The sequence below is a fragment of the Spizellomyces punctatus genome (genome assembly GCF_000182565.1).
Source record: "Spizellomyces punctatus DAOM BR117 chromosome Unknown supercont1.4, whole genome shotgun sequence".
Taxonomy (NCBI): domain Eukaryota; kingdom Fungi; phylum Chytridiomycota; class Chytridiomycetes; order Spizellomycetales; family Spizellomycetaceae; genus Spizellomyces; species Spizellomyces punctatus.
In genome coordinates this window covers 413,638-439,837 of record NW_015971540.1, presented here as the reverse complement: position 1 = coordinate 439,837, position 26,200 = coordinate 413,638, and the positions used below count along the sequence as shown (strand labels likewise).

The 26,200-nt window shown below is 46.7% G+C and overlaps 7 protein-coding genes and 1 non-coding gene across 9 annotated transcripts; 3 read left to right on the top strand and 5 right to left on the bottom strand.

Moving 5' to 3' along the window:
* Positions 1-2,944: 2,944 nt before the first annotated feature.
* On the top strand, positions 2,945-5,938 carry SPPG_02584 (uncharacterized protein). Its single transcript, XM_016750866.1, has 4 exons — positions 2,945-4,559; positions 4,620-5,355; positions 5,417-5,564; positions 5,622-5,938. The coding sequence occupies exons 1-4, from the start codon at positions 3,398-3,400 to the stop codon at positions 5,811-5,813; spliced, it is 2,238 nt and encodes a 745-aa protein (XP_016610122.1). The 5' UTR covers positions 2,945-3,397; the 3' UTR covers positions 5,814-5,938.
* A 142-nt stretch (positions 5,939-6,080) lies between these two features.
* On the bottom strand, positions 6,081-6,532 carry SPPG_02583 (uncharacterized protein; the record flags this gene model as incomplete). Its single annotated transcript, XM_016750865.1, has 2 exons — positions 6,081-6,407; positions 6,479-6,532. 2 exons carry the CDS (start codon positions 6,530-6,532, stop codon positions 6,081-6,083), a joined length of 381 nt encoding a protein of 126 aa, XP_016610121.1.
* Positions 6,533-8,538: 2,006 nt separating this feature from the next.
* On the bottom strand, positions 8,539-10,332 carry SPPG_02582 (uncharacterized protein). Its single transcript, XM_016750864.1, has 3 exons — positions 9,992-10,332; positions 9,761-9,915; positions 8,539-9,627 (listed from the first exon to the last, which is right to left on the bottom strand). The coding sequence occupies exons 1-3, from the start codon at positions 10,135-10,137 to the stop codon at positions 8,660-8,662; spliced, it is 1,269 nt and encodes a 422-aa protein (XP_016610120.1). The 5' UTR covers positions 10,138-10,332; the 3' UTR covers positions 8,539-8,659.
* Positions 10,333-10,595: 263 nt separating this feature from the next.
* SPPG_02581 (uncharacterized protein) lies at positions 10,596-12,026 on the top strand. Its single transcript, XM_016750863.1, has 2 exons — positions 10,596-11,231; positions 11,315-12,026. The coding sequence occupies exons 1-2, from the start codon at positions 10,856-10,858 to the stop codon at positions 11,821-11,823; spliced, it is 885 nt and encodes a 294-aa protein (XP_016610119.1). The 5' UTR covers positions 10,596-10,855; the 3' UTR covers positions 11,824-12,026.
* SPPG_09037 (uncharacterized protein) lies at positions 11,920-13,387 on the bottom strand. The gene has a single exon (XM_016757190.1). The coding sequence runs from the start codon at positions 12,491-12,493 to the stop codon at positions 12,143-12,145; it is 351 nt and encodes a 116-aa protein (XP_016610118.1). The 5' UTR covers positions 12,494-13,387; the 3' UTR covers positions 11,920-12,142.
* A 53-nt stretch (positions 13,388-13,440) lies between these two features.
* SPPG_02580 lies at positions 13,441-14,877 on the top strand. Of its 2 annotated transcripts, none has more exons than XM_016750861.1 (5): positions 13,441-13,847; positions 13,902-14,036; positions 14,199-14,284; positions 14,345-14,463; positions 14,533-14,877. In XM_016750861.1, exons 1-5 carry the CDS (start codon positions 13,685-13,687, stop codon positions 14,630-14,632), a joined length of 603 nt encoding a protein of 200 aa, XP_016610116.1. In that variant the 5' UTR covers positions 13,441-13,684; the 3' UTR covers positions 14,633-14,877. The 2 variants fall into 2 exon arrangements, with proteins under 2 accessions (XP_016610116.1, XP_016610117.1); XM_016750862.1 differs by having other exon boundaries at positions 13,902-14,051.
* A 1,331-nt stretch (positions 14,878-16,208) lies between these two features.
* SPPG_10058 lies at positions 16,209-16,280 on the bottom strand. Its single transcript has one exon. It is a non-coding gene; the product is annotated as a tRNA-Thr (tRNA).
* Positions 16,281-16,556: 276 nt separating this feature from the next.
* SPPG_02579 (uncharacterized protein) lies at positions 16,557-26,199 on the bottom strand. Its single transcript, XM_016750860.1, has 38 exons — positions 26,085-26,199; positions 25,878-26,014; positions 25,677-25,802; positions 25,473-25,532; positions 25,340-25,409; positions 25,182-25,281; positions 25,060-25,126; positions 24,950-24,989; positions 24,803-24,896; positions 24,224-24,738; positions 23,917-24,161; positions 23,762-23,858; positions 23,484-23,702; positions 23,116-23,409; positions 22,957-23,047; positions 22,729-22,887; positions 22,555-22,661; positions 22,386-22,502; positions 22,189-22,313; positions 22,067-22,128; positions 21,865-22,000; positions 21,641-21,796; positions 21,218-21,572; positions 21,042-21,155; positions 20,844-20,980; positions 19,539-20,770; positions 18,883-19,478; positions 18,656-18,819; positions 18,492-18,584; positions 18,340-18,420; positions 18,054-18,270; positions 17,919-17,950; positions 17,795-17,855; positions 17,421-17,730; positions 17,285-17,337; positions 17,130-17,219; positions 16,944-17,071; positions 16,557-16,883 (listed from the first exon to the last, which is right to left on the bottom strand). Exons 2-38 carry the CDS (start codon positions 25,965-25,967, stop codon positions 16,686-16,688), a joined length of 6,831 nt encoding a protein of 2,276 aa, XP_016610115.1. The 5' UTR covers positions 25,968-26,014; positions 26,085-26,199; the 3' UTR covers positions 16,557-16,685.
* Between the last annotated feature and the right edge of the window lies 1 nt (position 26,200).

The window sequence follows — 26,200 nt, the reverse complement described above, 5'->3', positions numbered from 1 at the left end:
TTTGTTGGAGGGTTGGCAACAGGGCTGAGTCGAGCGCCAAACGCTCTTCGAACAGAATCCTTTCGCATGAGATTATCGATGTCTTTACGAACATTAGGAGGCGCCAGTTTTGATGCGGTTGTTCCGCTTTCGGAGACCCAAATAATACGTCGATAATCTTATCGTCGTTTTTAACAGGTACAGTTTGCCAAAGATCTCACGAGGGCAAGGGGTGTAATTTCTTGAATTCGGGATATCGTCAACTTTTTAACGCACTGGCGCTCATGCTCGACTCTTGTGTCCTTGATTTCATGGGTACGCCTTTGTATTTCTCGGCAGTAATGACCCACGCATGTGGAGCTTGCGGAAATAGGAACTAGTAAAGTTACGAGTTCTCAGCACCTTTAACAGGGCGTCGCCAAAAGGGAGTTAGGACGATTTCGGGCAGGTCCGACACCATCGTTTCCTTCTGACAAGGGTGTTAGTTTAAATGAATAAATACCGCTCCTGGCGAAGTTACTTTCGCAGCTCTCTGCTCCATGTGTCGCAGCAAGGTGGGCTTTCAATGTTATAAGTGATGCACTTAACCTGTCATCAAGATGCTGGGACAAAATGCGGATGCCTCTGGTAGCGACGCCTTGCCAGGATGATTGGCTATGGTCATGCTTCATCCAAGGATGCCGAAAACCAAGGTACCATGGATTCTTAGTCACAAACATGACTGGACCTGCAAAGAAGCAGCATCATCTGGGGCATATCTCTTTCAACCGTGGCTGCAGCAGCTGACCATGATGGGTCGTCGCTCATATTTCAAGAGGAGCCGCTTGCGCTGAGTGGAGAGGAATATGAAAGAGCATTAGAGAGGAAAAGAAGGACCAGACGGAAGGGTTGTTGAAAAGGTGCGTATGTGTGCAAAGCCAATGGCGGAGAGCCGTATACGTAGCAACGGACAAGAATGCGTTGGCTTCCTGGATCTCGCCGAATGCCACGACCGCCATCATCTTTCTGCTGGTTTGCGTTAGAGGGTGAGCGACCAAATAGCATGAGACCTCGGTCCTCGAGGGTTTCGATCACAGCCTTTGCAAAGGAGTCCATTGGGGGCTTAACCAAACTCGGACGATGAGGGGAGAACTTCTGGCAATGACTTTGCCATCTCATTCCCACAATGGATGGAAAAGACCGATGGATGATGAAATCTTGTGGCTGCAACAGAGATCTTCTAACAATAGCCCTCTTGTCATGATGCAAACCGAACCGATACCATCCTCGAGAAAGTCCACAAACCGCTTGTCTCAGTCTTCAAACGCATTTTGGTCTTTTGAGACTGCCCACATTCCATTTTGCACCTAGCCACTCATCGAGATGGCAGAAAGTCCAGCATCATCGTTTGGAACCTTGCCAACAATTCTCAGCGCATCACTTCAGTAAGTCGCACTCCTTTCATATGCTTCAGCAGCTCGACCGATTTTACCCAGTTTGGATGGCCTACACCAACCACCGTATTTTCTGTAGACCATAACGCTGAGTGGGTGTGTACGGCAGGGTAGTATGGCGTCATCTCGACTTTCAGAGAGTTGCAAGATGAAAAAAAAATATCGAGCACCTCCATACCTCGGGTCCAGTGTGCCTGATGGATGGATGTTTTCAACATTGTGGATTTCCTTTGATAACCTACGAAAAGCTCGCAACTGAGCTATTGTGTTTTCTCCCTCTGTGCCCAACCTTAAAGGCAAGGTTCTCGTCGGACGTTCGATAATCGTGTCATCAACGTTTCAAATTTTAACGAAGATGACGATGACATACAACATGGTCAAGTGGGGAACGTCCACCTTGAGAAATTGAAAACAGCGAATGTTGAACCAAATTTGCTTTGTGATGTACTGTCGCTTCAGATCAGATCAAGAACCGCTTGCACGGAATCCCATTGTTGAATGCGTTGCATGGGTAAGCTCACGAGTAAAAGCATGGCCAAGTCAACAAAGACGAATATGCTGGCGACCCTTAATGTGCTGAAAGCTTTCAAGGTAAAGCTGCATCTACCTTGCGTTTGTCTTTGGTACCGATCAATTTAGAGATGAGCACGGGTGGTGGTGTCGGCAGTGGCCAGAGTCAAAGTTTAGAGCGGAGCTCAAAGCAACTAAAGCAGAACGGTGGCGAAAGACACATCAGATTATGTGCGAGCAAGGATTTCATAGCTTTAAGCTGAACGTGTAGCTTTTTTAAAGGCATGAAACGAATGTGACGAGAAGTCTGGTGGAACAACAGCTCATGACAATGTTGAGCATGAACGCACAAGACGCCGAAGAGTCAGACACAGGAGATCGAGTCACGTAATGTAGTTGTCTGAAATGACACTGCCCCCGTAAGTCGCTATCAAGTTCAGCAAAGGATCGTTCTTCAGTCTGTTCCCGGTTTTCATCTGCTTCTGCAATCCCGGTTACTTGAGCGCCTGCCAAAGTGATTACAAGGTATAGGCAAAAACTTTAAGAGTGTCCTTCTGGGCGTACAGGAATATGTGGATGACGATATTGGGCACCTAGAAGGTTCTAAGGTAAATTAGTGGGAAGCCTTCCTTGGAAAGAAAGGTCCCAATCGGTAGGGTAACGTTTGCTTGCTGCCCTATGTCCTGATCAGAGGATTTAGCATGGAAGGTGGAATTGCAGAAGGTAGAAGATTGTTGTTGGATGCGACATGCTGATCGGGTCTTGTCAGCATGGCGCCGACCTGCGCCACATTAATTTGTTACATAATCAGCGGAGAGTTCGGAGGCGACGCTTCGAGACGAATGGTCATTCAGTTTCTACCTGCGGCCTCTGTGGAGTGGAGGCATGCTCTATATCCTGTCTAGATTGTATGTAGCAATATCGAGTATATTCTCTATATTCTCTACTTGTTCATATTCCCTGCACAGGTTTGCAACACAACTGTTCTGTGCCCAAATAGGTCAAGCTCCAGTCGTATGTCACAAGATTCAAGGAGTACGCCGAGACAAAGATTGAAAACTGCCAAGCAACAAACACCCCTCACATGTTTGCAATGTTGTCACAAAGCCATGCGAATATTTATCTCATACAATATGTGTGAGCCTGGTATGCCAAGTGGGGATGAGCTATTTATAGATGTTCCGCCATTGTTATTTTAGTGCTTGGCGGGAATACCCCTCCGAAATGTTGGGTGTAGTTGCTGAAAATACCTTGGGTAAAAAGAAAAATAACAAGAATGCTGTAGCCAAGAAAATGTCGCTGAGCAGTGCGTGATTTATATAAAGAGTGTCCGATACAGGAAACGTAGCATTTTCGCAATAACTGATTTCTTCTTTTGCAAGACACTTTTGATTTGTGGATTGTGAACATATACCCTCAAGACAAACACCTTCGAACGAAAAACAACCATACCCGACACAACCGACGCATCCGACATGCCGAGCCATCGCGCCGTGTACCCAAGTGCGTACGACGAGGACCCATATGCCCGATACAGCGGCCCACCTCCACCCCAAAACCCCTACCACCACCGTCCCGCATACCCCAGTCCCCGTGAGTACGAAGATGATGGATACGAACCCAGACGAGCATACCCGCCTGTGCACCACGCACCCAACTATGACCACGAATACGACCGTCCGCAGTATGACCGTCAACCAAGAGGACCTCCACCACCACGGGCGCGACAGGAAGCATGGACACCTCCCGAGGGCGCCAAGAAAGGGAAGAAAGAAAAGAGAGATAAAATAGAGCGATACGAGGAGGAACCCAAACCGAGTGATGATAATGTCAAGAATCGGAAATGCCATGATGTGTTTTGGCTCATTTTGTTTATCATTGCTTTTGGAGCCATGGTTGCGATTGGATACTATTCAATTCGGTACGGAAACGTCAATCGTCTCTTATATGGTCGGGATTCAGAGGGTAACCTCTGTGGATCCATCAATGGTACTGATTCCGCCCGTGATCTTCGTAACGAAACGTATCTCTACTATTTTGACCTTGACGTGAACAACACGTACAAGAGGTGTGTCTACGAGTGTCCTCAGCACACGGCTGACTACAATTATATTGTGTGTCCATATGACATTTCACCTGCATCCGACGTCCAAGGTCGGATGTGGCAGGTTGGAAATGGAACATGTACCCTTACGCTTCAATCTGAAGCCGTTTTGCATCGGTGTATACCCACGATTTTGTTGGCGGACATTCGAGCGGCTGCGAATGCAACATACTACAATCAAACCTTCCAGTCGACGGCGTCGCCAAATTGGGGGAAAACACTCTCATTAGATTTCAATGGTCGAGACGTTGCTACAATGATTTTCCAAGACCTTGCTGAAAATTGGTGGGTCATTTCGGTCTGTGTTGGAGCAGCATTCATCTTGTCGGCGACATGGTTGTTGCTTCTGCAGTTCTTTGCGGGGTTCCTTGTTTGGTTCACGATTTCGCTGGTGTTGCTTGCTGGATGGGGTCTGGCGGGGTACTTTATTTATAATTACTTGAGAATTACGGTGTTGCATCAAGGGTTCTTGGGGACTGGATTTGGGCAAGTGGATGCGGCCCTTTACAATGAGAAGCTGTTATTGACGTTGGGTAAGTCCTGCTTTGTTTTGTTAATTCTAGTGGGTTCCTGACCCGGTTTTTTGTTTTTAGGTTGTGTGATTGGTGGTATCGCCCTCATCCTTACCCTCATCATCCTATGCATGCTCCGTCGAATTCGTCTTGCGGTCCGAATCATCAAAGAAGCAAGCACATCCATGAAAGCCATGCCCATGATTGTTTTCTTCCCGTTCTTTAAGTACCTTGTGCTCCTTATCTGGATGGTTGTGTTTATCGGCGTGATGGCCCTCCTTGCCACATCGGGTGACGTGATTGCCGGTGCAGTAGAAGCAGATATTAATGAAGGATTGAGCAATATTGGGAAGCATTACTCGTCATCGGGGACGTTACAGTACCTGCAAGTGTATTTCGTGTTTGGGTTCTTGTGGGTTTACAACTGGATTGTCGCGATCGGGCAGTGCACAGTTGCTGGAGCCATTGCGTGTTGGTACTGGGCCCGAGACAAGAAAGCCCTTCCTTCCCTCCCTGTTCTCAAATCCTTCGGTCGGACCCTCCGATACCACCTCGGTTCGCTGGCGTTTGGTTCACTCATCATTGCCATCGTTCAGTTGATACGTCTCCTGATTGTTGAGGCGCAACGACGGGTCAAGGGAACAGGAAACAAGGCAGCACAATACTGTTTGTGCTGTCTCCAGTGCTGCTTCAAGTGCATTGAAAAGCTGTTGAAAATGTTGACAAAGAATGCATACGTTGAGATCGCCGTCTATGGATACAGTTTCTGTACGGCCGCAAGGATGGCGTTGGAGATTATCGCTGCGAATGCACTTCGGTAGGTTTCAAGTGGATATTTCTACAGTGTGTTGAGCTCTGGCTCACGTACCCGCTTTTAGCATCATCATTGTCAACAAAGTCAGCAATTTCCTCATCTTCATCGGCAAACTCGCTGTTGTGTTTATCACAGGTCTTGGAGGTCTCGGCCTAATGGTCTACCTCGAAAAGGACACCGAAGTCTTCGCCAACTATGCCGTTCCCCTCGTGGTAAGCATCCTCTTGTCGCGTTTGTCTCTTCGACAAAGAACCTAACACACACTATAGTTTATCATTATCTTCTCCTACATCACCGCAACCGCCTTCCTCTCCACTTTTTCGATGGCCATCACAACCATTTTCATTTCGTTTTGCGAAGACTCACAACGGAATGATGGTTCCAGGGAACGACCTTACTACATGTCAAAGGGATTGCAAAAGTTTGTGGATAAACATGCGCATGATAAACCGGTAGTGTAGGCTGACGATGTGATGGGGGATGGGGGCATTTTGTATCGTGAATTCGTTTGTTTTGATAAATGAGCTTTCGAGGGGATTATGCAGGATACTTTGCTTTTGTCAGTCAAAATGTGACAACGACTTGGATGCAAAAGACTTTCGAAAAAATGATGATATATTCATATACTACTCATGGATACAGCTTTACAGTACAAGAAATGGTATAATGACAGACATTCATGATGATCCCAAACACTATAGACCCTTCCTACAAAACATACTCAACTCTTACGCTGCCGTAGGATGCGCAGCAGCACTCGGATGAGCCGTGGCTATCTCACTCGGGTGCACAGACGTACCACCAGGCCCAGCAACATCAAAACCTGCCCCCGAAGGCGCCGGAGCCGGAACCGCAAACGAAGGGAATGCTTCAAACGATGGGAAAGGGGCGGTAGGACTGCCTCCACCTCCTCCACCACTACCGCCGTCGCCGCCGCCTGAACCGCCGCCTGGACCTGCTACCATGGGTGCACCGCTGGGAGCTTCTCCGCCGATTGGAGCCGGGTGAGTGGTTGTAGTTCCTGGACCGGCAATCTCGACATTTTGGGGGAACCCCTAAAAAATGTCAAAGTCGTTTTAAAACATCAAAAAGGAAACTTTGACAAAAGAAAAACAAACGTACATACCCAAACGCTTCCCATCAATACGCTAGCCAAGAGGATGGAGAAGATGGTTCGCATGGTTGCTTGAAACTGTTCCGTGTTGGTTCTCGACGATGGGTGATGATGAAAAGGGGGATGGATCGGGACCCGGTGCCTTTTTAAATGGTTGGTGTGGGAGGGTGATGGAAGATGCTCTGTGTGTAGTTGGGATATCTGCGTAATGTTGCTGGTTTCATTCCCTGCTGGTTTCAGGCAGAAAAGGCCTTGTTTTGGAACATGCCATGAGGATCAACGAAGGCAGTGCAGAGAACAAGATGGTACAGGGAATGAACGAAAAAGGTGGGTCTTGTTTGACTCTATACTTGTTGTCTCGGATTGACTTTCTTCTCCACACCTTCTATTGAGATATGCCATGAAGAGCGAGTCACGATTGAGGTTCCAGGTCATTGACCAAAGAAATAGGCCGGTTTTTGCAAGAACATGTCCCTCCAAGGTTCCAAATCAGCGGTGATGTATACCCACATTATCTGCATCAGCGCCCTGCTTGTTGTCTTGACTGGGATCGTTTTCTTCTCCACATCGTCCATTGAAACATGAATCGAACACCGACTCAAGATTAAGAGTTCCAGGTCATTGAGAACAAGAGCTGGACCACTCGTGCACACTTTGCAGGAACATGTACATTCCCACCAAGGTTGCAGATCAGCACAATTACGTATGTGTGCTTTCATTATCTGCATCCTAGAACCCTGATTCCTGTCTTGAATGATCTCCTTCTCCACACCGTCGTTGAGACATGCCATGAAGAGCGACTCAACCGTTGAAGTGTTCCAGGTCATTGACCAAAAAAACTTGGCGGTGTTTTGCAAGAACATGTCGCTGCAAGGTTCCAAATCAGCGGCACCGAAGACTAATGTAGGCCTGCATCCAAAACCCTTTGGTTTCTGTTTTGCAACTCGTACAGCCAAGATGAATGCCTCTGCCGTCATCAGGTACGTTTAGTGAAAATGAGAAACTTGATAAAATGATCTGAGACGGGGCAGAAATGTGGAGGTCTTGAACATTCTAAACGCTGGAGTTCCAGAACGTATTTTTTTGCGAGATAGTCAAACTTCATACTATTAATGCTATAGCTCCACAGTACAAGAAATGATATAACTCCTATGAATGTGTTCAACGGACAAGTACAGCGGTGTTTGATTTGAACTATACGGGACTTTTGTAGTACTTCATATGCTCCTTAACAACCAATTATCCACTGAATACATCGATACAAGTTGTATATGACGCAGAATATCATCGATACATGCACCAAATATATTTTGGTAACAAGGAAAATCGTCGACGGCCAACATGTCCATTATTGAGTTATGCCGATCTAAAACTCACTGTGTAGAGTGTGTCATGGCAGATAACTATTTACATCGACTCACATTTGGTAGAAGTTTGTCCTGCAATCGAAATGTCTCTCCAGCAAGAAGTAGATTGCCTTGGGTGCAGCTACCGGTGTTGCTGTCCTTGAGAAGTATCATCTCAACAAAAAACATCCGTTGAAGCTTCCTTTTTGCATGTCACTAGGAACCTAGAATGCTCGGCACCAACGCTCTGATGACGGCCACCGTCATGATGCCTAGAAATGGCTTGCATTCCAGCGCTCGGCGTGATAGGCGTGTGTGTGAAGGGCAGAGAAGATGGACAAGATACCAGCGTTAAAAATTCGCTCTTTTCCACTTTTATAAACAGCCCGCTGTTAGTTTGACATCTGTGATCTGCCTCAACCTCTTCCTTCTAACGTCTTGTTCTTTAAGTTCCCTCGCCGCTCAACATGGCAATCCAATTTGGTGTTGAAGAACTTTACCCTTCTGACGATAACAGCAGTCTACTTTTATGTTACGGTGATCATGTAGTTTTTTGCCTCACCATCCAGTATAATTCTGATTTACAAGTATCTGAACATCCTCCATTCAAGCTTTGGACGCAAAGGCCTGGTAGGATACGGCTTGGTGGGCGCTAGTTACCACAGTTAGAGCAATCGTAATGGATGCCTAGGTTGGAAGGAAATATTCAAAAGAGCATGTCATGAATGGTTTGTGGTTTTCTCCATTGTTAATAATAATATACAGTTTCTACGCTCTAGGTATAGTCCTCAAGATCCATGCACAACCAAGCCCATTTTTCCCGGAATTAAAAAAAAGTCCAAGGCAACTACGAATGTTCGGCACCAACGTTCTGATGATGGCCACCGTCATACTGTCCGCCATCATGATGGCCAGCATCATCCAAATTTCCTCGCGCCAATCCATCGAAAAGAACTTTTTCGCTCGTTTGTCGAATAGTTTCCAGGCTTGCTTGATCAGAGAGAGGCCGTGGTCGGACGGGTTGGTTCATCAATGGATCAAGTCGGTCTCCGTCGTTCAGTACATGTTTGGGCATGGATGTGGAGATTTCAAGACGATGACGAATCAGAGCCCATGGCCAGCGCTGTTGGACTGCTTCCACGACTTTTTCGCGAACATGACACCGGAGATCGAATGCTTTGGATGGGTCTTGAGCGGAAGCTAGAAAGCGAATTTGAAGGAATCCATCTGATGTCACGTCTGTCACAGCGCAATTGGCCACTTTGCCGTCCCAGAGTCCACCCGAGGAGGGAAGGACCTTGTCCATGTAGATTGTGCGGAGGGCGTCTACGGGAACGGATGGGTCAAGGTAGATAAATATAGTTCCAATTTTCCAGGGGGAGCGACGGGACCAGTTTTCGAATGTTGAGGTAAAGATGCGGGAGAGGGGAATAATGAGTCGACGGGCGTCCCAAGTCCGGACGACAACATACATGGAGTGAATGGCTTCTACCCGGCCATATTCTCCATCAATAATGACTTCATCATCAAGAAGAATCGGACGTGTGACGGCAATGATCAAGCTTGATAGAGAGTTTTCGAGAATAGGCTTTGCGGCGATACCAATAATGATGCCCATGACTCCAGCTGAGGCAAGGAGAGACGCTCCGATTTGCCATGCGGCGGGAAAGGTGAAGACGATGCAAGCCGCGCAAATGACTGCGATGAAGCCATAGCAGAGACGTTTGAAGACTTGGACTTGGGTGTGAGCGATGCGGGCGTGGAGGTTGTTTTCAGATTCGACCTTATTTGCGCGGATAAGAGTTAAAGCTGCCACTGTTGGTCAAGACAAAGACAAGGTTAGCTGCTTTTTGGTTGCATGTTTCCGTCGCAACTCGGTTTTTTTGCCTGGGCTCCATCCATCCGTTGGAGTATTTTCCACCTCATCCTTCTTGTGCAGAATACATACATCTCACCATGTTACAAGCCAAATAGCCAATCCCAGCAATCAACAGGACGATAAAGATCCTCTGAACCGTGACAAAGGTATTTGGATCGACACTTATGTTTGCAAGTGCAACGAGGACGGCAATGATTGGAAACAGGACAAAGAGCGGCCATTTGCTATCAAAGCGAGCATGAGCAAACTTTGTACAGCACACAAAAAGCGCAACAACAGCAAACATGTTGAACAAGGTACCTGTAACAGACCAACTCATCATCAAATGGCCAAGGCGTCTTGCGAGCAGCCCAGCGCAAGAGGAGAAAGAGGAGTGTGTGAGCGATCCAAGATATGAGCACTGCAGCAATGGGAATGACAATCTTTTGCCATGTTTCGCTGATCATTGTAAATCAAGGAGGTTGCAATCTACACACACACACACACGCGCACAACGACGCACACACACAAGCATGCACACTGCGCACACGCACACACACAAAAGAGCAAATGGTGCAGCAAGTGCACACCAAATCCCTGCATATAAAAACAAGAAAACTACGACGAATGATGGACAATATTGATATATTAATAATTGTTTTGAATATCGATCTATCGATGAAGTCATCTCCATCCCCCAATCCATCCCATCCAAAAAAAAAAAACAAAAAAACGCCCATCAAATAAATGATCATCCCCATCCAAATAAAAAAAGTAGCGCGTAAAGTTCAACCGCCGAACTTTTCACACTTCTGACGTCAGCTCGTTAATCACGTGTACTCATGTGATATTCTGCTTTCACGTGATTTAATAACTGGAGTTGAAACTTCATCTATTGCAATGAACACCACAATTGAAGGCGTTCTAAATTTCTACTATTGCAACAGGTTGCTAGTGACATGGAAAAAGGAACGTTTCAACGGGTTTTTTGTTGCTTTTGAGCAAATCCTGCATGGCTTGTAGTGTCCAAAACGTTGTCGCAGTTGCAGATCCACCGCGGAAAGCGATGACTGCCTGTCTTTTGTGCCTTTGTATCAATTTGTTCCGCGGTAAAAGAGTAGTGGTTAGCCAAGAGCTTTGCAGCACCATCATTGCTGAAACCCGCAAGATGTGATCATTAATAGGATGATAGTCTCGTGTTTGGAGGATTTCCGCGGACAGGAAATAAGCAGAGGAGAAAAGACGCCAAGAAGCTCCAATTCTAAATCCTATAAGAGCACGGCACCTCGCAGCAAAGTACCGTTTCTTGGTATCCTCGAGCACGACTACACAACAAGAAAGACAATGTACAAGCTTCTTTTACTTCTCTCCACTGCAGCGCTCGTCAGCGCGCACGGCCAGCTCAAAGAACCTGCGCCCCTTTCTAATAAGTTTGTCCGAATCGGTGCAGACTGTGGTAAAGGTGCTGATCTCGCTGCCGCAAAGGCTACTGGAAACTTTCAAGCTGGACAGGAAGCGACTGTCAAATGGTTCATCTTGAACGGTGATGGTGGAGGTCCACGTATGTATCCAACTTTCTTTTTGTTTCTAATCCACCTAGTGTTTTGTGTATTTTTTGCTCATCTCAATACCCTATTCTTTTAGTCCAAGTCGGATTCGACACTACCGGAAAGGGCACATCGTTCGATGTCAAGGCCGCCATCACCCAAGACGCACCCGGCCAGAATAGGAAAGCACCCAAGGGCACGACAAAGCAAGCCCATGACGTTAAATTCACCGTTCCCGCCGACTTGAATTGCCCCGATACCGGATGCGTCATGCAAATCAAGCAAGCTGGCAATGGAAACGGATTCGGATCTTGTGCCCTTGTCAATGTTAACGGTGGTGCCGGCGGTAATGCCGCTGGGGAGGCTAAAGCAGTAGCAGCCGCGACGGCTGAAGATGGAGCGGCTGCCGCAAAGGGCAAAGACGCTGCTGGCGACGCAAAGGGCAAAAAGGCTGCGGGTGACGCTAAAGGGAAAAAGGCAAAGGGTGCCGACAAGAAGGCCGCAAAGGCCAAGAATGCGGCTGCCAAGAAGGCTGCTGCCAAAGCCAAGAAGGGAGCCAAAAAGGACGCCGCGGCCGCCCGTCGATTTCGTCACCGTGCCCAATAATCATCTACGAATCGCTTGAATGCCTAGAGATCTGGTGCAGTCTGTATTTATCTTGTACAAAGAAGCAAGTCCCCACGCAAACACTGTGGGTGGATGTTGCGGATTTCTGTAAACAATGTTGAAGTATATATATATATATATGAAAAATACCAGCATACTTTGCAATGATGTTTTGCTCAGTGCAATATTATGCTACTACTAGGAAGCAGCGCTAAACGGGGCATCTACTTGCTATGTAACTTGATCTCAAATGAAGATGCTCGCATATGTCCAAAGCATCCTCAGAACGCCATCCGTCCTGGTGGATGGATCTCCATAACTAACATCCATCGTGAGTCCAAAATTTGAACACCTTCCAAAACCTCCTTGGCTTCCTCCCTCCATCCATCGTTATCTCACTTCCGGGGCTGCTAGATGCAAGTGTACAAAGTGCATGGACGGGTCGTGTATCAAAATCCGAAAGAATGGATGTATATGAGATAAGAGGTGAACTGGGGTTTGAGTGGAAAAATGTAGATGTAGCATTGGATCGCTCCATTTTTGGATATTCTTCAAAGATGTGAAATGTCTGTGGTTCACATGGTAGCGTTATCTGGGAAGTGGATGGTGAACTGTCCTCGAGGCAAGAGTGGAGTGGGTTCAGTGTTGCATTGCATCGTTGCATTTCCATTGTGACAAAGGTCAAGTCGTTGGCGAATTGTTGCAAAATCCTGGACAAGAGTGTACACTCATTTTATGTACTCTCTGCATATCTACCCCACACTAGCAATTCAGCCGTCTCCCGGCTGTGCAAAAAAATCGGCGGAGAAATACACTTCGGACTTCACGTCAAAATAAAACCCTCATCGACTGGCCCATTGTTTAGGGGCTGACCGCATCGAATTGACGGGCAAAGGTCAACACATTGACGTTTTTTGTTTTGATTACCACATGTGTCTTTCATTGGGTCATTGCCTTTATTTTTAATCCTCCGGTTTACCATGACATGTGGATCAGAAGCCCGCGGGAGTTTGAGTTTGTGTTTTGGGGATAGTCGTCGCTCATTCATGTGCCGGGCGGGGTTGTGTGATTATTTTAGTCTGTGATGCATCCGGTTGCTGGTGATCGGGATTTGGAACGATGAAATCCGGAGCAACATGCGCATTTGACAAAAATATGGTTACGGATCATATACGTTGCATGTTTATGCTTTCGACTGGGTGAATGCCGCGGATTTCCGTTTAGAGCTTTGGTCTCATGGCTGGAGAGAATTGTTCAAAGTCCCCGCGGACAGCTTTTTGTAGATGACGGACACATTTGACATCATGTCTGGTGGTCGGGGGATCATCACGTCCATGGACATGATGCGGTCCGGGAAAAAAAGGTGTGCCAAATTCCAAGGATTATTTAGCCTTGGGAGAGATTTCCCTTGCCGTGATGTGAGGTTGCAGGTGGAGGATTGTGAGGACAGATCATCCAAACAGTTTGACAGGTTGGCTTCAACTCTATCCAAAACCTTACAACAGCACGCGATGATCAACCTTTGCGCTCCCTTTTTAGAGTTTACACCAGATAACAGCTTAAAAAATGTAGCAAACAATTTACCAACATGGACGGTGACAGCTGAGCCGATCATCCCACAGCCCAACCCAGCCTTTTAATCCAGCTCTTCCCAACGCTTATTCCATGCAAAATGACACATTCTTGCGTATGTCTGCTGTCCACAGCGTGCATTTTCTGCACGCTCGCGGTATGACTCACCCTGACATGTGTGATATCGCTGTGCTCATGCCTCAGGTTCATCAAGCAATATAAAAAGGACACTACCACCACTAGCGCCCTCGAGCAAGACCTTCCGAATCTAGCAGCACAAAATAAAGATATGACTGAACAACCGACGACGACGACCCAGCAACCTTCCGCAGAGCAAGATGCAGCAACACAACAAAAGCTCTCTCAATTAAAGGAGCCCGTTCATGAAGAAATTTTGGACCATGAACCTTCTACCCACACCAGAGTTATTGCCATTGCGCTAGATCATTCTGGTATGTCCACCTCCTCCGAACCTATCCAAACACCAGATCTCACACTTTTTACAGAGTACAGCGCATACGCCTTCAAGTACACCCTCGAAAACATTGTCAATCCCAAAACAGACCAAGTCGTCCTCCTCAATGTCCGCGATATCGTCAACATACCGAGCTCATTTGGACTTGTTTATATGGACACGGGAGGTGCGAATGCGTTTGGTACGGATTTGAGGGGGGATTTGCAAGGGCTTCCCCCTTTTAAAGAGATTTGGAAAGTTGATCATGTCGATTCTTCTTCTTCTTCACCTCCCTCTACTGCTCCTACTATAACCACCACGCACCCGCATTCGCATCTCCCGGTTCTAGATTGGATTGACCGGACCGAGGATGAAAACATGGCTGCTTCACATCGGCTATTGAAACAATTTGGAGCACAGGTTCTTAAAGCTGGGGTAAATGTTCTTGTTCGGATTTTGTCCGTTTTTTGTCCAGCATCTCATTATTTCTATTAGGCCAAATGCCGAGCTATAGCACTCCGCGGCGACCCTCGTGACGAACTCGTGTACAAGACCAAAGAGCTTCATGCGGATTTATTTGTGATTGGATCAAGAGGGATGGGTGCTATTAAACGGTACATCTCTTGCTGGCATGTCCGGATTACTGATATCGGATGCTCATTTCTTATTTGTAAACTTTCTAGCACGTTTTTGGGCTCTGTTTCGGACTACTGCGTTCATCATTGTGCGTGTCCGGTTTTGGTCGTGAGGGCTCAAGAGCAGGAAAAGAATAAGAAGGCTTGATGTGGAGTGCCCACATATTTTCAGTTTCATCAAAGAGTGGAAATTCCATTGTATTTTTTTTGTTGTTGTTGTTGTTGTTTTAGCTAGCAATCTATATGTCATAATGTCATACCGTTATCATTAAAGCGATACTGCTTTACCATTTCCAAAAAGTAGGAGATCGGGCAGATTTGAAATATCTATGCGCCATATTGCTCGGTTTCAAACCTTTTTATTAAATTCAAATCCTCAGTCTTCTGGGCAGCCCTAGAGCCAGAATGAACTTGATCGGAGGACCACCAACTTGCGTTACTGCGATTTTTTGATACATCGGGACAACAAGTAACGGTCTTCCAACTCATCTGGCGTTCCTTTGAGTAAAAAGGTTGAGTATGATAAACCAAACGTTCGGGCAATCTATTCAGACATATCAGTAGATTGTTCGTAAAAGCAGCCTTGCCGGAAGCACAAGTATGCCATGCCGGGCTTCTGAGCTGCACGGTAAAAGATACAAATATACTACCTATGAAAGGGGTTGGTACATAGTGATTCAAACTGCAGCACTCGTAAACCGAAGTGCTTCCTCACCCTGCGTCAATCCTGTAACAGCTGCCATACATGCCTGTTTGGCTGCATTGGCCATCTTGCATAACATACGAATTGGCATTTCTTTTATTGTCTTTTGGCCCAAAACCCATGCCTATTTTACAACGCCCAAACCTGGAGGTGATTGTAAGACGGATTACAAGACTTTACGGTAAAACGGACATATAGGTATGTTGTCAAGTTTCGGCTTTTGGTGCCTTTCACAGTTTGAGAACACATGTAGGAAACCCGTGTGCCCAACGTGCATTCCTTTTCAAAGTAGGACCTTGACGGATGGGTAACGCCTCTCCGCAACCCATTTTTGCCGTTAACTTACAATCTGTTTCGACTTGCACCGGCTGATGGACTGTCGACGGCACATTCATGTCAAAGTTTTACATACTTCTGCCCACGCCAAATAACCTAAATTACAAACCACACATGTCCACCAACATCGGTAAAGGACATGCATGCCAAACTTCATCACCAGTACAGCCCAAATCACAGAAATCCCATCCTCACATCATAGTCAGACTATCAGTGAACCGTGAAAACCTCAGTGTGCAGGCAAATGAACAGCACGGCAAAAGGTATCGTTAGATAATAGTGTGCCGGCGCCAAAAAAGATCACTAAGAGCGCATCATCACCTTCGACGCAACCCTTCCTCCTAACTCCACTACGAATCTTGTTACTTCTAACATTAAGCACTGAGAAATGGGTAACATATTACAATACATGTACACCGTATGAAAGGACTAGACTGGCGACCCCCGGAATTTCGATAATCATCCATTTACAGATATTATAGCTCCTCATGGTTGGAGTGCTGCAACTTCAATCCAAAACAGGTGTTCCACAGCACGCAAAATGACTTGCCTAGATTTGAACAAATGGGTCGGTTGGGTAATTTCCCCTGTATTGCGGATTGTGCATAACAAAGCCAGAGGATCAGAGGATGGCAGCCTGAGGAACAAAATCTCAAAAAATAAATGCCCCATTTGTATTTTACATTGCCTCCTGCGTGGATCGAACACGCGACCTTCTGCTTACGAGGCAGACGCACTACCACTATGCTAAGAAGGCTTTTTTGATATGTGATATAACAGCAGTACAATTTGAATTATTGACAGCCCATATGGCCTAAACTCTTATTATCGTCGATCAAAACCAGCGATCGAATAGTTTCAAGTTGAACAGTGATCGAATACATGTCATTTACATTTACATGCTGACGTTGTACGTTAAGGCATATACAATAGGCTGAGATCCTCATATGCTGCCCACAAAGCTGCTATACCCAAGTTGTTTTTGTGTGTGATGCAAGCCGATTAAGAGCTCAAAACAAGAGGCAATGTCTAATAGCCCGTAAGAGAACGGTATGACACCATATTAATTTCCATACGTATACAAGTCACGTATGCCAACATTATGCATGAGTGACAGCATATTTTCATCCATAAACGTATCCAACATGAAAGGTTCTACATCTCAAATCCCAGTTTTATACCTCCTCACACATCCATCGGCTCCACAGGTGTAGATTCCATCTTCCACAACCTCAATCTGCATCACACCATATGTTAGCCCTGCTCGCTCGCTGCTGCCCGATTGTCGATCTCCAATGGATAAACGCTGGTGGACAGTGTTCCACGCTTCTGTTTGTTGGAATGTTCGGAGGTCCCATAGCTGGCGCAGACAAATATGAGACGATATAGTTCGAATATAGCTCAGTAATGAGTTGCGCACCTTTACATCGCCCCCAGTGGAGCCCGATACCAAGCAATTATTTTCATCGTCAATTGCCAATGATTTGACAGTTTGTTCATGGCCGTGGAAGTTGTCCAATAGCGTTCGCTGTCGAGTGTCAAATACATCTGTCGAGAGATAATTTAACTTAGCGATTCTACCAGAGAAACCAATCCCTTGGCTTACATATATCTCCTCGCTTCCCTCCCGCAAACAGCAATTCGTGTCGAGCAGAGTAAGCTAGAGAGTACGCTCCACCTTCGGCCACCGTAAAGCCTGAAATTGAATTTGCAGCATTATTACCTACGTCGTGAACAATGCCGCTTATCATGGTAACATACCTTTGATTCGCGACTTGTTAGCTGGCAACAGTGAATCCCAAAGACACACATTCCTAAGAGCGAGGAAACCAATCATAGGTCAAACGCTTCATCGACCATTGTTTGCGGTGGCGCACGTGAATCACACGACACTCACATCTGGCTAGTAGAAAATCCGGCAGTAGCTAGCAAACTACTCGACTTCCAAAAAAGAAAATCGTTCGTTACAGCATGACACGCCAAAACTGCTGCAGGTGATAATGCTTGTGCACTAGCATCAAATCTCCACAAAGAGAGATCGCCCTTGGTATCAGTGGCTCCAAACCGTGAACCAAAGGGGTCGAATCGGCATCGCGTGAAGCGGGCAGTGGTGCCTGACGTGTATGTGACCAGCTCTTTAGGCTGTCCGAATTGATAAAGGTTGACCACAGCGGGTGTGGTTGGGGGTTCACTTATTCCCGCAAGGTCTAAGGCCGACAACGGTGGATGAGGATAATTATCAAGATTGGGACAAGCCTTATCAATACGTACAATAGTTGAGAGTAGGATGTGACGCAAGCGAGGAGACCCCAGTAACATTATGTGCAATTCTCTGAGACGGAAGAAAAATTATTAAACTGACCTACTGAGGGTACAACCCATGTCGCAGACATACCTGCCCAGCATCCAATTCTAGAGCCGCAGATGCTAAAAACAAACAATTCGATACAATCAGTATGGATGTCAAAAAAAAAAAAAAAAAAAAAAAAAAAAACGATCGCTTAAGATCCCGGCTGCACGAGGAACTCACACTCTCTCCTCAAACTGTGCATATTTGTCTTCAACGCCTTTTGCATCGAATCGAAGCTCAAATTGCGCGTGAGAGTATCCTGGCGCTTAATACCCTTCTTCTCGACCGCGCCCGTTACTCCAAACTTTGGTGCAGAGAAATGTTCCGGAGGTTGCCTTGAGGCCCTCAGTTCAAAGTCATCAACCGATGCACGGAGATCTGTAAACGTTCCTCTTCGCTAGAAGTACGAAACAATCATTTCAGTTAGAACGTAAAATACGCAAAGATTGAAACGGGATCGCCTCACAAGGAAGAAGTTCAACGCGTTTGAGACATCGATCTCTTGTATACCTCGATGGGTCCCAATCGCCATGTGGTTGTGGTCGAGCTACACGGTGGAAAACACAGGCACATTTGTCAATAAGGTGTGAAGCGACAGGAGACACCCTCGAAAGTTACCGGATTCAACGCAAATGTATGTATAATGTCTTTGGTACGGTAGATCAACTCTGGCTGGGTCTCCTGTGTTTTTGGTTCTGCTGGTTCTCCCCCCTAAAGTCAGAAGAAGGTTAGTCAAAGAAAGTCTCGTAGAAGAATTCCTTATCAGACAAACGACAACCAACCTCGGTGTTCTCACTCGGTATTATCTTTTGAATGTTACCTTCCTTTTCCTCCGATTTTCCCCCTTGCAAGATCAAGTCCAACATCTTCACAATGCTGACTGTCCGTCCCAGCAAATCCCATATTTGCTTTTCGTCTGGATCTTGCAAATACTTCCGGACTTTGGCTGTACACAAGCAGAGGTAAAGTCAGAGTCTCTTCATGATGCCCATAAATGGTGAAGGCTTACGAATGCGGATCGCAGTCTTTTCCCACCCCTTCGCGACTGCCTTTTGCATAGTGAACAACATTCGACTCAACCGCCGCAATATTGCATCACACAGAAACCCGTGGATATCATCCGTTGAACGCGACGAACTCGTTCCGTCATCCCTCAACTGCGCCAGATATCCGTCAAAGGTGAGCCCAACATGCTGTAATGCCACCGTGGTCGTCAGGGCATCAGCGACTAACATGGCATCGCCGTGGGATAGCACTGAAGCTCCACATTCTTCTTCAAAATCATCATCATCTGGTTCACTGTCAACATTTGCTTCTGAATCTTCGGCATCCGCATTTGACCCGACTGGTCGATCACTGAGAACTTCCAATATTATTTCTTTGAGGTCATTAATGTTGCCGGCGAGAAGAGCATCGAAGAAGCGGTCGCAAAACCCGACGAGCCAATAAAGGGTTGTAAACCTCCTTTTGCGGATAGAGTAGACCGTCAGAGTGAGGAAGGCCGTTGCAGCAGCTTGGGAGACCACGGCCTTGTCAAGAACGGAGTCCGCCTGTGTCTCAGCAGACGCACGTTCGATCCACCGGACGAGGAACCAAAGCATTTGCCTAGGAAGTCATTGGTCACTAACGTTGGGAGGCCAAGAATACCTGACTCCAGTCACTCACCTCGACAACGAATCAATAAATGCCGAACCACAAAGATCACCTTCTCCCAATGACAACCTCGCTAATGTATTGGACTCCTCCACAATGAACTTCCCAATTTCCACCTTATAATCAGCCAATGTTCCGTGTAGAGGCATCAGCTCCACATAGGCGACAGCAGCATCCATTTCTCTACACCTCGAGTCCCATATCTGATCCATAACAGCAATGGGCATTTCGACAAGACTGCATAACGCACGAATCCCATCTTGCAACAGCGCAAAGTAGTCCCGGAACGTGCTCTCGGCGTTGAGCACGTCCCGGTTTTTTGACACAGACGAGGCGGACTTATAAGCAGCTTGGACGACGCGCATGGCGAGCATCCAGTTATACAGGCGAATGTTGCGTTTTTCCAACTCTAATCGGAGGAGAGTCTCTTCGTCAATTGGCTTTGCTGGGATATTTGGAATATCGGAAACCTCCACTACGTCGTTCTTTACTTCAGGTATTAAATCGTCTTTATCTCCATTTTCCTCCTCGAGGTCGAGATCTGTGATTTCCTCCTCTTGATACCCACCGAGACTCCTTTTGAAGGCTTCAAACTCATCATCCATTGAAGTCTTAATCGTTGGTCCTGACGTAGGTTCACCCCAGTCGATCCCACCCGCGGTTTGATTAGAAACTGGTGCCCCCCAATCGAAAGTATCAGCGGTTGTTTTGTTGACAGGCTCGCCCCAATCGATGCCTGCGCTTGTCTGTTGTGAAACTGGTGCACCCCAGTCAAAGTCTCCAGCATTCTGCTTTGAAACGGGGTCGCCCCAGTCAATACCGCCTGCTGTCTCCTTTGAAGCCGATTCTTCTGACTTGATCTCGCTGGTTTTGATTCCGGCTCCCCATTTATCTATATCCAAGACCCCGACAGCGATGTCATCGGACGGAGGTTTGTAAACAACCGGGACAGCCTCCTCGTCTGTTACATATAATCCAACCAGCTCATCCGCTTTCCTCACAATATCTAATGCCAAACCCGGGCATCCCAATTGTTCGTATGCCTGTGCACTTCGGTACACAAATTCGCATTCCAGATCCGGTGGGATGCGGGGTTGAGAAATTCGCATACTTCGGTATGATCGACGAAGATGGTGATAAAATACTAAGAGGGTCGGATCTGAGAGGGATTGGGGCTTTGAACTTTGGTCGGGCGGCGACGTTTGCACTTCGTCTGATGGAGGAAGTAGCGTATCTAGCGGGGTCTATTAGACATTACACAAGATGATGAGGTCTTGAGCGGGCCTCGATGCTGAACAATGATCAGATAATCCCTACCAAGGTCGCTAATAAAGCTTTATCTCTCTGTTTCAGCATTGTAAAAGCAACACTGGCAAGCCACCTATCGCCTTGATCAAGCGCCCGTGGAAGAATGCTATTCAAGAGCATCTCACGCTGAATGGGGCCATCTTCCCCTAAGGTTGAACAGACCAGTTAGTGGAGGATCATTGAATTTTATCACTAAATCACTCCTACCTTCATACAGACGGCAAATAACGATTGCCAACTGGGGATCGTTCAGTTGCTTTAAACATACATTCACGGCATCTTTAAGTTTGTCGGCCAACAAGAAGAAGGTTACCGCGTACTCTAGATAATCCAAAAAGAGATGAGGCTCGCAACAATTACACTTGGCTTGTTAGAAATCTTACCATATCTTTGCTTTCCTAACAATGCAAACGCGTTCTTTAGCGCTGCGCTCTTCCACCTGTCTGTTTCAAAATCATTTGCCAAGAATTTCAACATGGCAGCTTGTTCAGGATGGGCATTGGCTAATTTCCACAGCCCTAGTAGCACATTCTTCTTTTTCAGCGCCATGTAGAACAGCGAACAGTCCACAGGGTCTCGTGACTCATTCGGGCCCATGTACTGGTTCCGTGCCATTGTTTCCACAGTTCGGCGGAGCGTATCCGCGTTGCGGAGCCAGAAACCAATTCCTAGAGCTTTAGCATCTTTCCAGATGAGTTTATTGTTGAATGACTGGGTAATGAAATCTAAGAGCATGTCCTACAACAGGGGAGAATTTTACCATTTCAGTATACAATGATGCCTGGAGATCTGCTATGAAACACTACCTGCGAATCGCTAAAGTAAGCCCAAGTAATATCCCTCGACGTCAGGCCGTTTGGCTTTAGGTGAGACGGAAAGGACTTCTGTGAAAACAGGAACAAACGCATGGCGAGGACATATCGGACTCCATTCTCGTCTAGGGATCGCTTCTGTTTTTCCACCTGCCAGATTCCATCCAGTCAATGTCAGAAGGGCTGACGTCAGGATATGGTATCCCTCTCAACAGTACCTGTACAAGCGTATCGATTACCGCCAAAAGGGACATCTGCTCCACATTGGTGATACCAGGCAGTGATATTTTTGCCAACTGCTCCGAAAGATACGCTGCCTGCTCGTCCCCAAACTCGCCAACTTTAACTTCCTTCCTGCCACAGATGAGCCGATCAGTTGAAGCTCGGTAAAATTGACCTCACACATAGCCAGATGCATACTGAGAGTCATCGTCACCAAAATCAAACAAGGCATCGTATTGCTGCCCGCCCTGTGTCTCTGGCTATACAAGCACGGTGAAAAGAAAGTGACGCATATAGGCCAATTGCACGAATCAATATACCTCATCGTCGGCAAATATCTTCCACAGGGGCATAGGGGTAGCGCTGATGATTCTCCCGCTCTCGACCATACGTTTGACAAAATGATACAGTAAGGAAAGGGTATATCGCGCTAAATTGAATTTTCCTATATATGTTCGTTGATGAGCATGCAACGACTGATTTCCCTTTCTCAAAATAACTCGGTAACTACACTCACCCCACAGTAGATATTGCACAAGTAATTGTGGATGATGATCGGGCATCCGGCCGTTTGTTTCATCCACCACAGAAAACATGTGTCTGGGTGTTGCATCATCATCCCTGGCCGATGGCCCTTCTACCGATTTCAGTGAAAAGTTGCGAATATGTGACACCAAGTTGCATACCAGTTTCATCTTCCTCAAGCCACTTCTCATAGACGGATATCTTCTGCCCAGTTGCAACCGCTAGCGATCCATTTGTTAACCATGACACCGCGGAAACCGTATCCGTCCTGACATTACAGATACACAATCAACATATATGCGACATAGTAATGCCACTAACGCTCTGCCACACACCAGGGTAGCTCAATAGTACTGATGATCGTCCAGCTAGGCACGTCCTCTACGCTGGCCAGTCGCTGCTGGCAATACACGTGCACCCGGTTGGGCATAGCTAGGGCAAGTACATGTTGGCCATCTGATGTGAAGTACCAGTCCATTCCAATCACGCTATCACTGTTGAGGTTCGGACAAAAGATGCCGTTGAGCAGTTGCATTGACTTATAACACAACCTCAGAATGTACCTCAGCGAAATCCTCCATTCCTCTCTCATCTCCAAACCCGTGGCTTCATTTCCCCAGACGGCCAGCTGCCTGCTACCATCCTTAACAGACACTGTATCGGCCATTGAGAACATGAGAAATAGTATGACGAAGCTGCATAAGGCACTATGCGACCCTCACCTATCGCTAGTTTACCGAATGCATCAGTTTCCACGAGCTCCGCCACCTCATTGACTTCAAACTCCGCTACTACCCGCCATGGCTGAGTGTCATTGGACGCAAGCGACGCCAGACTTCCATTCCCAGTATGCCAAAATCGAACTATATTGTCTTCGGAAAAGGTCAAAAAGACATGTGCACCGACTGGAGAGTCGGGGTAAAAGGTCGAACACAGGTCATCTGTCGGGGAGGCGCGAACAATTGAATGCTCGAGGCGGCTTTTTGATATTAATGATGCTCCCACAGCGTCATTCGCTAATTAAGAACCCGAAAAAGGTCAGGCCTATACCCAACGTATTCAACATAACTGGCCAACGGCAGATACCTACCATTGAACTCTGCGGCCCACACAAACACGGTGTTCTCGGCTCCGATACCAATAATATGTACGGCGTTCTTTTCATTAACTTCGGCATCGTAATAGGCATGCAGAAGAAGTAAACGACATGTCGAATCATATCCTTCCAGTTCTCGTAGCTTGGTCTTTCCCGCTGCATCGATACGGTATAATATCAATATACCCGCTTCCTCAATGACGAGATGCAAGCCTGGAACGTGTACATTAAGGAAGCAAGCCCACCAGAATCAGTGACAGACGACGTCCTACCATGAGGAAGCCAAGTGACGTTCCGAGTTCTGTCGTGAACGCCATCCGCTGGAAAAGAAGCTATGACTTGCAAGCCATCGGTTGTCCTCAGTCCAACCTATCAAAGGACGGGTCAGTGTAATTTCCTTCATTGCAAATTGTTCAACAATCCCAACCTGCGGGACACTACTCTGATAAACAATGACCTCTCCATCCATCCCGACAGACGCAACGAAATTCTTATTCGGATGTCTGCAAAGTTTCTTTACAGAACCACGAGGACCACCCCATGAGTGCATCAGCGATAGGTGTGGAATCATCCAAGATGTGGCGAAGAAGTCATCCAGATTCATTGTATATGTGTTGATGATGCCGTCTGCCCGTTGGGCAAGTATTTGGAGTTCAGCTGGGAAGAAAATCGCTGTAATAGTGACCGTAAGCACTGTGTAATGCTCTACTCCATAAACAATATGAATTACGCACCGGACTTTTTCATGGCCCAGTCATTATGAAAGACTGTTACATTCCCTTCAAAAAAGTCGAAATCTTCAGAGGCGACCGTCTGGTCAGTTTTCATGAGCACAATGACTTTTGCCATCCGCCTTGGACGGCTCGTCAGATACTGCACTCCCCAAACTATCATAGCTCCATCGCTCTGGACATGAAAGAGTATTTCGGAATAGTCTTTTACTGCGTCTTTCAATTTCCGACTCTTCAGCAGTGTGGAACCAGGTTTTCGACGTGAATTCTTCTTGGCAAATCGCTTCTCTTCCTCTTCTCTGAGTTTGATGGCGCGTTGAATCTCTTCACTGTGCAGCCAGTGCACAGCGCAGATATGGGGATGCGGTGATTTGGTTGGGTCCTCAGTGAGTGGGAAATCGGTGGGGTCGATGGCGACTGCAAGATGAAATTCATATGGCTCGGCTTCCGAGACGGGGCACCAGAGCCGACATATGTTATCCCGAGATATTGTCATCAAGACGTTGTCCTCAACCAGTCTGTACAAAAATGGTCTTCATGTCTAAGTATACGGCCGGTAATACATGCTCGATAGTGCCATACCGGTGTTTTGATGTGCGTCGCCACTCCATGTTAATCACGGATCTCGCATGTGGTAAGTACACAAAGTTGTACTTTGGAAAGTCTTTGCCGTGACCTGGGTGTGTCAATTAGTACGGCGTGATCTACCGAGAAACGACCAACTCGTACCTTCCGTGACCTTATTCCACACTTTAACAAGCCTGTCAAACTGACCAATGGACGTCATTTTAGACTCACGAAGTAGAAAGGATTGCGCAACTCGAGGTTTGGATGCACACCTCTCCGAAAGTCGCAAAGAAATGTCCATCTGGCGAGAATTCCGCTTTGGCAACGTCTGATGATAAGCTGTTGAACAGCTTAGAAGAGCTTACTAAGGCTATTCCGAAATTCAATATCTTACCTAACACTCCACGTTTGTATCCAGCCACCATCTTGCGCATCTACCCCATCGTCCTTTCGTTCCCATAAGCATATAGATCGTCCAGCGACCAACAATTCACCTGGCTACGCGTGAGGTTTCGATTCATACGACGTTTCCTCTCCATGGATTATAATCACCTTGCGTACTCCACGATATTGCCCGTACTGGGTTGGGGTGCGTCAACGTGCTTTCCAAGTTCCACTGAATCTGAAGAATAACAGTCATTGACAAGGTTTGGAATCCTCCACTCATGCAGCTATTATGAAATACCTTATCCCCACCTTCACGGGGTTTGAATAATAGAACTTTGTCTCCGAATGATGCCGCGATCTGCACATCAAGCAGCTTTTAGATGTGGCTCTCCATAGTTGCACCAATTGAGTCAGAGCATCTGAACCAATACATCTATGTTCCATTGCCCATATGATTCCCGCCATATTTAGCTTAAAATTATTCTCTCAAGACGGAACTTACACATCCTCCGTCAGACGCAAATGCAACGGCTGCTACCTCTTCCTCATCACCAGCTGGACTTCTCAGAATCTGGACGAATTCGTTGGTTGCAGTATAGACGATACAATTAGCACCGCTTGCATAGATCTAAAAGAAAATAATGCAACCATTCTGAATATAGTGCTACACGTTCCTCCAGCAACGACACTGCACATTACGCACCACATATCGCGTCCCGCGATAAACCCCCGTCGCAATTGACGACAACGTCGTGTTGGATTTCCCTGCTATTATTTGTTGTATGTGCTGCATTGCGGCAATAGGGTTGTCTGCTCTTCAGGCGACCTTGTTTGCTTACACTTTCGTATGAAGGGCATGGGAGGTTACGAATGCCAAGACCCACTAAGAGACAAGTGGATATACACTTACACGAAAAAAAGAGCTACAATAAGAGTGCGTCTTAGAATGACATGAGCGCTTGCAGATGACTGGGTTTAATGGGTATGCTTTGAACGTCGACAAGGAAGATGAGCAAAGGTTTTTGG

Excerpts from the sequence above, each read along its gene's own strand:
- SPPG_02584 (XM_016750866.1), top strand. The coding sequence starts at position 3,398 with ATGCCGAGCCATCGCGCCGTGTACCCAAGTGCGTACGACGAGGACCCA. Across the intron at positions 5,356-5,416 it reads ATCGCTGCGAATGCACTTCG|CATCATCATTGTCAACAAAG; the intron begins GTAGGTTTCAAG and ends ACCCGCTTTTAG. Across the intron at positions 5,565-5,621 it reads ACTATGCCGTTCCCCTCGTG|TTTATCATTATCTTCTCCTA; the intron begins GTAAGCATCCTC and ends CACACACTATAG.
- SPPG_02582 (XM_016750864.1), bottom strand. The coding sequence starts at position 10,137 with ATGATCAGCGAAACATGGCAAAAGATTGTCATTCCCATTGCTGCAGTG. Across the intron at positions 9,916-9,991 it reads GATGAGTTGGTCTGTTACAG|CAAATGGCCGCTCTTTGTCC; the intron begins GTACCTTGTTCA and ends TCGCTTTGATAG. Across the intron at positions 9,628-9,760 it reads GGCTTGTAACATGGTGAGAT|TGGCAGCTTTAACTCTTATC; the intron begins GTATGTATTCTG and ends CTTGACCAACAG.
- SPPG_02581 (XM_016750863.1), top strand. The coding sequence starts at position 10,856 with ATGATAGTCTCGTGTTTGGAGGATTTCCGCGGACAGGAAATAAGCAGA. Across the intron at positions 11,232-11,314 it reads CGGTGATGGTGGAGGTCCAC|TCCAAGTCGGATTCGACACT; the intron begins GTATGTATCCAA and ends CTATTCTTTTAG.
- SPPG_09037 (XM_016757190.1), bottom strand. The coding sequence starts at position 12,493 with ATGGAAATGCAACGATGCAATGCAACACTGAACCCACTCCACTCTTGC.
- SPPG_02580 (XM_016750862.1), top strand. The coding sequence starts at position 13,685 with ATGACTGAACAACCGACGACGACGACCCAGCAACCTTCCGCAGAGCAA. Across the intron at positions 14,285-14,344 it reads CACAGGTTCTTAAAGCTGGG|GCCAAATGCCGAGCTATAGC; the intron begins GTAAATGTTCTT and ends TATTTCTATTAG. Across the intron at positions 14,464-14,532 it reads GGGATGGGTGCTATTAAACG|CACGTTTTTGGGCTCTGTTT; the intron begins GTACATCTCTTG and ends TAAACTTTCTAG.
- SPPG_02579 (XM_016750860.1), bottom strand. The coding sequence starts at position 25,967 with ATGCAGCACATACAACAAATAATAGCAGGGAAATCCAACACGACGTTG. Across the intron at positions 23,410-23,483 it reads GTGGGCCGCAGAGTTCAATG|CGAATGACGCTGTGGGAGCA; the intron begins GTAGGTATCTGC and ends GTTCTTAATTAG. Across the intron at positions 23,048-23,115 it reads ATTCGGTAAACTAGCGATAG|TGTCTGTTAAGGATGGTAGC; the intron begins GTGAGGGTCGCA and ends TGGCCGATACAG.